General features: G+C 41.9%; 1 protein-coding gene across 5 annotated transcripts in view; it reads left to right on the top strand.

Annotated features, from left to right (window-relative positions):
* Positions 1–13,062, top strand: part of SNX13 (sorting nexin 13) — a 100,355-nt gene that overhangs the window by 48,915 nt on the left and 38,378 nt on the right. For all 5 annotated transcript variants that reach the window (XM_069958802.1, XM_069958800.1, XM_069958801.1 and 2 more), the window contains 5 exons: positions 1,654–1,775; positions 7,440–7,561; positions 9,366–9,467; positions 11,775–11,863; positions 11,989–12,072. In XM_069958802.1, the coding sequence (XP_069814903.1) occupies positions 1,654–1,775; positions 7,440–7,561; positions 9,366–9,467; positions 11,775–11,863; positions 11,989–12,072 (519 nt within the window). The remainder of the gene's footprint in view (positions 1–1,653; positions 1,776–7,439; positions 7,562–9,365; positions 9,468–11,774; positions 11,864–11,988; positions 12,073–13,062) is intronic.

Genomic DNA, 13,062 nt, shown 5'->3' with positions numbered 1-13,062 from the left:
AAATGCCGAAAGTTTGGGTTCGGATGGACTCTAGCATGCTCCAGGTTCGCTCATCTCTACTGACAACTTTTTGTCAGTATTGTCTTTTTGTTCTGTTATGTAGCTTATTCCACTTACTTTATATTGTATGCTACCTGTTCAACTCATTGTAACATAACCTTCTACCTCGCCAGAAAAAGCAATGCTACTTTCTTACATAAACAGCGTCTCCCCTGTCCTCAGGTTGTGTGTGATAGTACAATTAAGCTCCATTCACTTCAGTGGAACTGAGCCCCATCTTTTTTTTGTGGTGGTAAAGTTTGTCAGACGCACATCTCTCTGTAAACAGGATATGTGCAGCCAAGAGTAATGTATTTAAAGGGCCGCACAAAGGATGCAATGACCGTTCGTCTGGCCTGGCTGCACAGTTATTGCAAACAAGTGCTGATCTCGCTGATCAGCAGAAATTCTTTTAAAGGGGTTATCCAGCATTAGAAAAACATGGCCGTTTTCTTCCAAATACCGCTCTTGTCTCCAGGTCTCTCACTCTTGTCTTCACTTTAATGGAACAGAGCTGCAAAACCCGTCAAGAGTCAGCTGTCTCAAGAGACTGGCCATGTTTTTCTAACACTGAATAACCCCTTTAATGTAAAATAACCCTTAGAAAAGACTCTGCCAATCTCGCCATCTTTTCTGAATCAAGGACATGCTCAATTAATTTTCTCTGTTTCCTTCAAAGGCGGATTGTCATGTGCTGTTTACTCTCTATCCTTTTCTTCTAAGACCAAAAGGTCATTGTCTAGAACCCAACTATTTTAGGAGGTGAACACATGGGAGTTTTTTTTTTTCTTTTTTTCGCTATGGTGTGACAATACTGTGTGTTTTGTGTTGTGCAACCGCTCACCTGCCTCTTTTATTCAGCAGACAGGAAGTGACTTCTCACATAGACAATGAAAAAGGAAACTCTGCAATAACAATCTGCTGAGAACATAGAAACATGTACACGCTGTCAGCACTCATGATCCGGCCATCCACTCTTCTCACTTATTACATTGTTAGTTACAGTTTCAGTCGTGTAAAATAATCTAACATTCAGGAGTGTACTTTATCCCCTCTTTCAGTGAAATTACAAAGATTATATTTGTATGCTTTTTTTCCACTGAAGACTTTATGTGAATAAACTTTTATGGCGTATTTAAGCCTTCTGTAATAAATAATATGCTAGTGGGGTGAGGGAAAGCCATGCCTACCTAGCCCTGTTCATCTCCAATCATTGCCCGCTGCATCGTCCTGGTCAGCCAGGGATTGGTTCTGATTGGAAGTATGAAGAAGACAAAAGATGGGGACTGTATAGAGCTGAATGGGATCTAGGGGGGACTTGGGTCTAGGTTACTATGGCTTTTATTTTTTCCCTTCCCTAGCAGCATTTTTTTTTTTTTTTTTTTTACACAAGGCTGAAATACCCTTTTTAAAGCTTTTGGATTGGTCTGTCGGTAATTGGTTAAAAAAAAACAAAAAAAAACGGAAGGTCTGAATTGTCTGGTCAGAATGGAACAGCTGTGTTATTGCCCCCCAGCATTTTCAGCTTCTGGCCATACAATGTATATTATTACAGTTTTACTTACACTTTGTTGTTTTTGCGACCCTATAACATGATATTTTAATGTGTTTCAGGTCATACAGTTTTCCTTGAGGGATTATGTCCAGTATTGGTATTATACACTAAGCGAGGATGAATCATTTCTCCTTGAAATAAGGCAGACTCTTCAGAACGCACTGGTTCAGTTTTCCACCCGGTAAGTAAACACCTTTATCTTGTACTTTCTGTGCTGGCTGATAGAAGGCCACACAGCCTGTATGTACTTTAATCAAGTCTTAATTAGTTAGCTTTCCTGGCTAATAATATCAGTTTTTTGTTTTTTTTTGGAAAGTGTTAGATGATTAGCCACAGTTACTAGCGCAATACTTTCTTAGCTATATGAAGTAGTAAATAGCCGACAGTATGTTTAAAGAATGTTAGTAGACAGGAATTAATCTTTCCCGAACTGTTTCAGGAACATACACCCAATTCTGCAGACTAACAAACATCTTGTGTAACTCCCCAGTGCTCTCCTGCAGGTCCCCTGCTCACTGACAGCCTGCTCAGCCAATCGCTGCGCTATCCCACCACAGCCAGCGATTGGCTGCTTTGTTTTTTACTATAACAGCACTTTATCTTATGTTTTACAACTCTATGGCACTCTATTCTCAGAGTGAAATGAAAATCTGCTGCAACAACAGAGTGCTATAGACTTCAAAGGAGATCTCCAGCAAAAATAAAAAATGATAGTGCAGGCGAGGGTGCGGGAACATTATAAAGAATCTATACTTGTGCCCGCAGCGCCGCGTCATCACCTCGCTCTCGCCCTCTGGTTTCTCCAGTGTTCCGGTGTCATAATGACCCGGTGGGAAGTGCCCACTCAGCCAGTCAGTGACTGCAGCGGTGTCCTGTCCCAGTCAGGCAGGCATTCCTAAGGTGGGTGATGTTGCAGGAGCTGCAGAAGGCTAGCAGGGGTCCATGAGTGGTGGATGCAGCTCTGCAGAGGCATGGGGATGGGTAAGTATAGATTCTTTATTATGTTCCTGCCCGCCCCTGCCCACACTGTATTAGAGGAGTAATCAGTATCGCACTGGATTTCAGTCTGAAACTGAGTGCTGCGTGGAATATGGTATGTGTCAACTTACCATTAGGCTGGAAACAATCTTTGTGTTCTGTTGCAATAACAGCTGGAGGGGGGGGGGGGTCCTGTTGTCCAGTTGTCTTACACTCAGATACAGGACAGTGAGGAGGAGGAGCATAGATAGAGCAGTGTTTTTGGGACCCAGAGAAACATTCATTGTATAAGTTGATTGTTATATGCAAAATAGGGTCCAAGTAAAAGTCACATTAGGAAGGAAGCACTGAAATATTTTTCATTGTTTGTGTATTTTATATATGCTTCTCTAATATGCTTTGTGTCCAGGCTTTTCAGCATGTCAATTTTTTCGGCGGAATCCGTCCAACCATAGAATGGAGTCTATGGTAAGGGCGGAAATGTGAGCGAGGGAATTTGCGGAAATGTCTCCGTACCGACTCCTCAGTAAGAACCCACGCTAAGGCCATGTTCCCACAATGTATATTTTCGTAAAAGTACGGCCGTTGTTGCTGATTAATACGAAAATATACGCTACCTTGCCGTTTATGGAGTCCCCGCCGGAGTGTATATACAGGGTATACACTCCGGCTGGGATCCCTAGTGGCACCGTATAAAAAATGTCAGTTTTCTACGGTCGCTAATTATTGAATAGCGGCCGCAGAAAACCCTGTCAGTGCACACTATGGAGCGAGCAGTTCTGTCCGCACACTCCATATTGTACAGTGGGGAGTTCTGATGCGGGCGCGCATTGATGCGCCCGCATCAGAACTCAGCGGCGCTAGAGATCATGAGCCATCAGCCATTCCGTGACCCGTGACGTGTGAACATAGCCTAAGCTTGCAGACTTTCATCGACTAAGCTTATTTGGGGTTTCGGATTGGATTACTATGTCTTTTGATTTGGGCAATAGAAAGTGTAGTACAGTCAGTGAACACTACATTCAGTGTATACATCTAGTTTTTTTTTTCCTTTCTTTCTATTTCCAGTCTTCCGATCAAGGGAAAGATGAGTCATTGTAGACTCGCTTGAGTTTCTTCTTTTGGAAGCAAAAATAAAACCTTTTTGTGACCTGGATCTAAAGTTGTCAGACGCACAAACTGCTGTTAAATCTATTAGAGCTCAGAGAAACGATTTCCCATCTGTTACTCTTAAGCGTTTAGGTTTCCCGAACATCTCGAGCAGTAAAATAAGTCAGTATCGGGCCAAAAGTATAAAAGTCTCCTGTTCTATTGAGCATTTAATTATGTATGAAGTGCGGTATATGGAGGCAGGAGGCAGTATTGTTTACTAACACTGAGACCACTTACAGCCATATACCAGTCCAACATGTACAACCCCTGGTAAAAAGTATGGAATCACCAGTCTTGGATGAGCACTCATTCAGACATTTCATGCTGTAAAACAAACTCCGATCAAAAACATGATACAATATTAAGGTCATTCCAAAGTGCAACTTGTTGGCTTTCAGGAACCCTCAAAGAAATGAAGAGAAATCATTGTGGAAGTTAGTGAATGATACTTTTATTGACCAAGCACAGGGAAATAAATATGGAATCACTCAATTCTGAGGAAAAAAGTGTGGAATCACTCAAATTGGAGGTAGAAAAAAAGGACACACCCAGTCTATTTCCTTTCCCTAAATGGACACCTGCCCCAGATTAGATGTGCCCGTTAGTCTGCAGTTAAAAACACCTGCAGTCATGACACCTTGGAGGGCTGCTGGACGAAGTGGAGTGGCGAGAACCATGGCTCCAACAAAAGAAATGTCCCTTGAAACAAAAGAGAGGATTGTGAAACTTCTTGAAGAAGGTAACCCTTCACGCATGGTTGCTAAAGATGTGGGCTGTTCACAGTCAGCTGTATCCAAGATATGGACCAAAAACAAACAGCATGGAATGGTTGTTAAAGCCAAGCGTACTGGTAGACCAAGAAAGACATCAAAGCGTCAAGACAAACAACTTAAGGCCATTTGTCTTGAAAACCAAAAAAGTACAACTAAACAGATGAAGCACAAATGGGAGGAAGCTGGAGTCAATGTATGTGACCGAACCGTAAGAAATCGCCTAAAGGAGATGGGATTTCTATACAGGAAAGCTAAACGAAAACCAGCATTGACACCTGAACATAAAAAAAACAAGACTCCAATGGGCTAAGGAGAGGCAATCATGGACTGTGGATGACTGGATGAAAGTTGTCTTCAGTGATAAGTCAAGAATCGGCATTGGACAAGGTGATGATGCTGGAACTTTTTGTTTGGTGCCGTTCCAGTGAGATTTATGAAGAGGCCTGCCTGAAGAAAACAACCAAATTTCCACAGTCCTTGATGATATGGGGCTGCATGTCAGGCAAAGGCACTGGGGAGATGACTGTGGTTAATTCTTCCATCAGTGCACAAGTTTACATTGACATTTTGGACAGTTTTCTCATCCCTTCAATTGAACAGATGTTTGGAGATGATGAAATAATTTTCCAAGATGACAATGCATCGTGCCATAGGGCAAAAACAGTGAAGGCATTCCTTGAAGAAAGACACATTCAGTCGATGTCATGGCCTGCAAATAGTCCAGATCTCAACCCAATTAAAAACCTGTGGTGGAGATTGAAAAAAATGGTCCACAAGAAGGCTCCAACCTGCAAAGCTGATCTGGCAACTGCTATCAAAGAGATTTGGCACCAAATTGATGCAGAATACTGTTTGTCACTCATCAAGTCCATGCCTCAAAGACTGAAAGCTGTTATAAAAGCCAAAGGTGGTGCAACTAAATACTAGTGATGTATTTTGAATGGTCTTTTGTTTATGTTTTTTTCATGATTCTACACTTTTTTCCTCAGAATTGAGTGATTCCATATTTATTTCCCTGTGCTTGGTCAATAAAAGTGTCATTCACTAACTTCCACAATGTTTTCTCTTCATTTCTTTGAGTGTTCCTGAAAGCCAACAAGTTGCACTTTGGAATGACCTTAATATTGTATCATGTTTTTGATCTGAGTTTGTTTTACAGCATGAAATGTCTGAATGAGTGCTCATCCAAGACTGGTGATTCCATACTTTTTTACCAGGGGTTGTACCATAGCCTCAAGGAACTCTATGATAATAAAGGATGATTTGGACATGGACTGTCTTCAGTCAAGGATCAGTGTTTGGCTACGCAATGACTTTCAGCTAAGTTAGTCTTCTTTAGTGGGGTATGCAAAAGAACACTGCAGAGACAGTGTCTCGTGTCTCGACGTCAGTGAACTAGCCAGACCTTCCTCCGGGAAGGAACAACCAAGCCAAGGAATGTCTCCAATTAAGGAAACCACCTAAGCAAGGTATCCATCCACAGACAGCTGTTTCGGGGGTTTTGCCCCCTCATCAGTGTGGAGTAGGTTTCTGGCTAGTCGGAGCAATGACTAGTAAGTGCATGCAAAAGGACGCTGGTTGACCTCAGGGAGATCAACCAAAACACCGCAGAGACACCATCACATGTCTCAACGTCAGTGTATTCTAGAACATTGCCCCCTGGGAAATCAAATATGCAAAAGAACACTGCAAAGACACCATCACGTGTCTCGACATCAGTGAACTAGCCAGACCTTCTTGCGGGAAGGAACAACCAAGCCAAGGAATGTCTCTAATTAAGGAAACCACCTAAGCAAGGTATCTATCCACAGACAGCTGGGGGCAATGTTCTAGAATACATTGACGTTGAGACATGTGATGGTGTCTCTGCAGTGTTTTGGTTGATCTCCCTGAGGTCAGCCAGCGTCCTTTTGCATGCACTTACTAGTCGTTGCTCCCACTAGCCAGAAACCTACTCCACACTGATGAGGGGCAAAAACCCTGAAACAGCTGTCTGTGGATGGATACCTTGCTTAGGTGGTTTCCTTAATTGGAGACATTCCTTGGCTTGGTTGTTCCTTCTCGGAGGAAGGTCTGGCTAGTTCACTGATGTCGAGACACGTGATGGTGTCTCTGCAGTGTTCTTTTGCATATTTGATTTCCCAGAGGGCAATGTTCTAGAATACACTGACGTTGAGAAACATGATGGTGTCTCTGCGGTGTTTTGGTTGATCTCCCTGAGGTCAACCAGCGTCCTTTTGCATTTCTTTAGTGGGGTATCCAGCTGATGTGATGTGAGGTGGTGCATGGCAGGACAGATTGGTAAAAGCATTGACTTCCTTCCTCCCAATACATTACTGGGTGGACGACAGAAGTTGGGGCTTCAAAGGGCCCACTGTGTCTCATTGCACCACACCCCTAGAGTCTGTCTCTAGAGTAAGGTACATGAAGATGAATATAGTAATGGCATAAAACAATAAAGTCTACAACTATAACCTCAGAACAGGAGCAGCAATAAAGTTATTTCTAGACTGACGTAACACAACACTTGTATTTTATGAACCATTTCTGGTAAATCAGTGGTGTGGTCTTTTTATTTTTGTTGTGTACATATCTACGTTCCCTATAGTTGTTTGTCGTTACACTAACGTCCTAGTTATTAAGAGAAAATGTTCTTTCTGGCTGACTTCGGTGCTTTGGCTTCTCCAAGTTTGAAGAAGGAGTGATTTATATGTGGTCATCTGTGGATGAACACATTGATGTGCTTGTAGATCACCTGAAATCCTTATAGCAAGTTACACTGTTTCTCCACTTCTCGTAGAACGCAACAATTCATCTATTAGATAAATACCAATCAATAAGTATGAATAACTTGTAAAGACTCATATATGATGTAAACTAACTGTTCTCGTCTATCCAGATATCATTATATGTTGTAATAAAGTATATCATTTCCTTAAAAGGTCTAAAGAAATTGACTGGCAACCTTACTTTACCACCCGGTTAGTAGATGACTTCGCCACTCACCTCCGTGTGTTCAGAAAAGCTCAGCAGAGGATGGCAGAGAAAGAAGATCAAAAGAAAGGTAAAATCATTCAATGGGGGAATATATGGAGGACAAGTCTTATCTTTCTCAAACTATTACAAAACTTTCCAAAATATTACGTTAAACAGAGATATAATATATATAGTTCCATCCGAGCACTGGAACCTTTCCCTTTGGCCTTTCTTTCTGCATAGCGGTTCCCTGGCCACCCGCTTAGCAGAGAACTGCAGTGAACGTTGCTCCGGGATTTGTGGGATGTTCACGTCACGACCTGGCTGATGGACTGGCTGCTTAGCCAGTCAGTGACTGAGGCGGGACGCCGCTCCAGTCAGTGACTGAGGCGGGACGCCGCTTCAGTCGGTAACTGGCTGAGCAACCAGTTAATCAGCCGGGCTTTGATGTACCAGAAAGCACAGAGAAAATTACATTGGGTAGGTGTCTGAGAGTGCTGACAGCAGCAATATAGGGGCACAGAGACGACTAAGTATACATTCTTTATTATGTTCCTCCACCCCTCTGACTGCAGGTATTTTTTTTCCACGAGACTTCTCCTTTTAATATGACTCTACCCACAATCTGCTCACCCTACAATTCACTTGTACCTTCGGATAGCGGCTTTTAATCCAAGATCTGTCCTGGGGTCCGTTTGTCAAGTGATGCAGTTATTGTCCTAAAAGACAACTTTTAAACTGTCAGCCCTGTGTCAAATTGGTGTGACCTAGAGTACCCATGCCCAAGCATTGCGACACCCATCCATCCCTCCTCCCTGTCCTCTTCACAATTTTTCCTATTCATCACCTGTCAGAACACTGCACAGGTACCTTAACGATCCAGCTCATGTGCAGTGTTCTCACAGGTAATGAATAGGAGAAAATGTTCAAGGGGCATTCCTAATGATGAGGAAGGTGGGAAGGAGGGATGGAGGGGTGTTGCAATCTTAGGATATGGGTACTTTAGGCCATGCCAGTTTGACACAGTGCTGCAAGTTTAAAAGTTGTCTAATAACTGCATCACCTTCGGAATGGACCCCAGGACAGATCTTGGATTTAAAGCAGTTTGCGCTGGGGGGGGGGGATTTTGCGTACAGAGTTGCTTTAATGCTATAGCTATGTGCACACTTGGTCCACTTGTTGGATTTTTTAATTATTATTATTTTTTTTTTTTAGTCTTTATTTTTTTTTCAGTTATGTAATTTACAAATTGGACAAGTTTTGGGGGGCCAAAATTATGTAAATATGACTAAAAAAATATGTAAAGGTTACACTGACTGACATTTGTGAGTCATATATAACCCAAAAAAAATGGCGCTTTGCAATGTAACTCAATATAAAGAAAACAAAAAACAGGTTTTAGTCATTGAGTATTCGCTTGTATGCAGTCCAGAGCAGGACCAGGTTGTGAATGCTATAAGATAGAGATAGAGAGATAAATAAGTGCTCAGTACTGGAGTTATTATAGTGGGATGCACTGGACACTAGTCTCTTTGAGGGGTAAGCACCCAGGTGCCATCACATGGTGCAGATTTATACATTACTTGGTTGGATTCCACTTGTCCTGAGATCCCTCCATCGCTCCTGGGGTTTACTCTGCAGTCTGTTTAGAGAATGTTTTATTAATCAGCCTTCCACTTAGTTTACATTGATTTTATTACATTGTTAGCAGATAATGGTTTTCCTCTTTTGTCTCCTATTAGTTTACTATTCTGAGTTGTTGTTTTTTTTTTATACAATGCTACATATAGCCATGCAGAGCTTGCACACAGTTACTGCCGAGCTCGCTCTCGTCCATGTGTTCATCACTCCTTTTCTTCTCTTTCTTCCTCATTTGTGTTTTTACTTTGCAGATGCAGCAGAAGATTTTGTAGATACTTTTTTTGAGGTTGAGGTTGAAATGGAGAAAATTGTGTGTCGTGACCTCGTCTGCACTTCTTCCAAAGATGAGGAAGGTCGGGTGAATCATTTGTATTTTTAATCAATTCTGTTTGTCAGTGTGGCTTTAAATAATCATTTAAAGGAGTTTCTTATATGGGACACTTATTGGAAATCCATATGTCTCTTAGATGTGAGTCCGACCTCTGGGCTCACCAGCCTACTATGGCATGCAGAGGTAGTCTGGGAGTCAAAAACATTCATGCCAGCTGTTCATGCAGTATGCAGAACTTCTATAGACTATAATTCGTTTTGCATAAACAGTGTAAACTGCAAGTTACAGTTTTCAGGTACAGGAATAACACCGCTTGGTTAAAAAAACGTAATGTGATTTGATAATTTACTAGAATTAGAGATTTTCTAATATATGACAACTTGTTTAGGCTCGATTTTGTGGTTTTTGTTATATTTTTTTTTTTTTTTTGGGGGGGGGGTGTTGGGGGATGAGTGTCAGTGTTTTAACTGTTTTTTTTTTTTTTTTTTTTTTTTTTTTTTTTTTGGTGTGTGTGTGTTTTTTCTCCCATTTGGCCTCCATTGTTCTGTTTAAAAAAATGCTTATGTAAATGTGGTGTTTTGTGGCATTTTCACATTCCTAAATCATGTGTACTAGATAAAAAAAAAAACACCAAAAAAATCTATAATTGGTTGCTGTGGAATTGATAAATCTGGGCCTTATTTTGGAAGAAAGTCATGCGCAAAATGAAAGCTGATGTCTTTTAAGCAAAAGAAAAGAAAAAAATTAAGCACGCCTTATGGTCTGTGTGTGTGTGTGTGTATGTATATGTGTATATATACAGTCATTTCCAAAAGTTTTAGGAATTATACAAATATTTTTACAAAGTCTACTGCTTCAGTTTTTAAAATGGCAATTTGCATATACTCCAGAATGTTATAAAGAGTGATCAGCTTAACAGCAATTACTTGCAAAGTCATAATTTTCCTAGAAAATGAACTTTATCCCCCAAAACACATTTCAACATCATTGCAGCCCTGCCTTAAAAGGACCAGCTAACATTGTTTCAGTGATTGCTCCATTAACACAGGTGTGGGTGTTGATGAGGACAGGGCTAGAGATCAATCTGTCATGATTAAGTAAGAATGACACCACTGGACACTTTAAAAGGAGGCTGGTGCTTGGCATCATTGTTTCTCTTCTGCTAACCATGGTTATCATTGCACTGCACAAAAATGGCCTAACAGGGGAGAGTATCGCAGCTAGAAAGATTGCACCTCAGTCAACAATCTAATGCATCATTAAGAACTTCAAGGAGAGAGGTTCCATTGTTGCCAAAAAGGCTCCAGGGCGCCCAAGAAAGACCAGCAAGCGCCAGGACCGTCTCTTAAAAGTGTTTCAGCTGCAGGATCGGGCTACCAGCAGTACAGAGCTTGCTCAGGAATGGCAGCAGGCAGGTGTGAGTGCATCTGCACGCACTGTGAGACGGAGACTCTTGGAGCAAGGCCTGGTCTCAAGGAGGGCAGCAAAGAAGCCACTTCTCTCCAGAAAAAAACATCTGGGAAAGACTGATATTCTGCAAAAGGTACAGGGAGTGGACTGCTGAGGACTGGGGTAAAGTCATTTTCTCTGATGAATCCCCTTTCCCATTGCTTGGGACATCTGGGAAAACAGCTTATTCGGAGAAGACGAGGTGAGCGCTTCCATCAGTCTTGTCTCATGCCAACTGTAAAGCATCCTGAAACCATTCATGTGTGGGGTTGCTTCTCAGCCAAGGGAGTCGCCTCTCTCACAGTCTTGCCTAAAAACACAGACATAAATAAAGAATGGTACCAGAATGTCCTCCAAGAGCAACTTCTCCCAACCGTCCAAGATCAGTTTGACGATCAACAATGCCTTTTCCAGCATGAATGGAGCACCTTGCCATAAAGCAAAGGTGATAACTAAATGGCTCAGGGAACAAAACATAGAGATTTTGGGTCAGTGGCCTGGAAACTCCCCAGATCTTAATCCCAATCATCAAGAGGCGGGTGGACAAACAAAAACCAACAAATTCTGACAAAATGCAAGCCTTGATTGTGCAAGAATGGACTGCTATCAGTCAGGATTTGGTCCAGAAGTTGATTGAGAGCATGCCAGGGAGAATTGCAGAGGTCCTGGAGAAGAATTGTCAACACTGAAAATACTGACTTGCTGCATTAACTCACTCTATCTGTCAATATAAACTTTTGTTACTCATAATATGATTGCAATTATATTTCTGTATGTGATAAAAACATCTGACAAACACACATAAAAACCAGAGGGCAGCAGATCATGTGAAAATTTCTTTCACAGTACAGATTATAACCTTGTTTATATACTTTTCTAGGGTTCCTAAGGGATTTATGTGAAGTTTTACTGTATTTATTGCTACCTCCTGGAGACTTCCAGAACAAGATCATGCGATACTTTGTGAGGGTGAGGGCATTATTTTTTTTTTTTTTATTGATAATAAATTGATTATTTATAAATGAAGTAATGCAGAAAATAACTAGTGATGCATTTGTTCAGCTATCGATTGATTCATCTGCTTTTTCTTTTAGGAAATCCTTTCACGAGGAATTCTTCTTCCTTTAATAAACCAGCTCAGTGATCCTGATTATATTAATCAATATATCATTTGGATGGTGAGCTCAGATGTCATATGTGGGATATTTCTATGGTATAACTTATGCTTTATAAAGGGGATTTAGAAAATCTGTCAATAGGACTTTATGTAGGGGTGAATGGAAATCTAATGAGATTTAGCACCCATTGTGTGTTCTGATCATGTTTTACAGTGGACTGGTATAAGTGTTCTAGTTTCACACTAATTTGCTATGGTGCTTTTAATTATTTTGCCACTAAGAGCCCTCTTTTTATAGGGGTTGAGGAGCTACAGATCAGGGATCACTGCCTATTTGCGATTACTCAATCGAGCAGCCGGGTGCTCATCACTTCCCCTGTTTACACAGGACGATGTGTGGCTGAGATGATTTTATTGGTGGCATGCAAATTCAGGCTTTGTTCACACTATGTAAAGAGACCGGCCATTCCGTGACCCGGCGAGATCACTACTTAGGTACCGGCCGGATGATCTTTCCGGCCGCACTGTTCTGATGCGGGCGCATCAGCGTGCACCCGCATCTGAACTTCACACAGCACACAATGAAGCAAGCGGCCGGAGCCGCTCGCTTTATTGTGTGGACTGACAGGTCTTTCTGCGGCCGCAATTCACTAAATTGCGGCCGCAGAAAACTGACATGTCAGTTATTTGCAGGTCCACATGGGATCCCGGCCACAGTGTATACGATGTGACGGTCATTATGAATGAGGATACATACTCGCAGCTGGATTGTCTTCCTGCTACGAGTATGTAAGTGACACCCGCTTTAACCCTGCGCTGGCCAGAGCCTACCTTACCTGCTCCACGCTCCGGCGTGCTTCTGGGGTTCCCGGCTCGACGTTTCGCTCAGCCAATCAGTGCACTGCCCTTCCGCATGACACTGATTGGCTGAGCGGGACGTCCATAGTCCATGTACATTTTGAGATAAATGTGAGAGAGCGTAGTTTCCCTGTTACACACACCACACATGCTCATGCTTTTGGAAACCAATTGTCTTGTTAGTATTATTTTG

The sequence above is a fragment of the Dendropsophus ebraccatus genome, chromosome 2 (genome assembly GCF_027789765.1).
Source record: "Dendropsophus ebraccatus isolate aDenEbr1 chromosome 2, aDenEbr1.pat, whole genome shotgun sequence".
NCBI lineage: Eukaryota > Metazoa > Chordata > Amphibia > Anura > Hylidae > Dendropsophus > Dendropsophus ebraccatus.
This window is presented reverse-complemented; position numbering and strand designations above follow the sequence as displayed.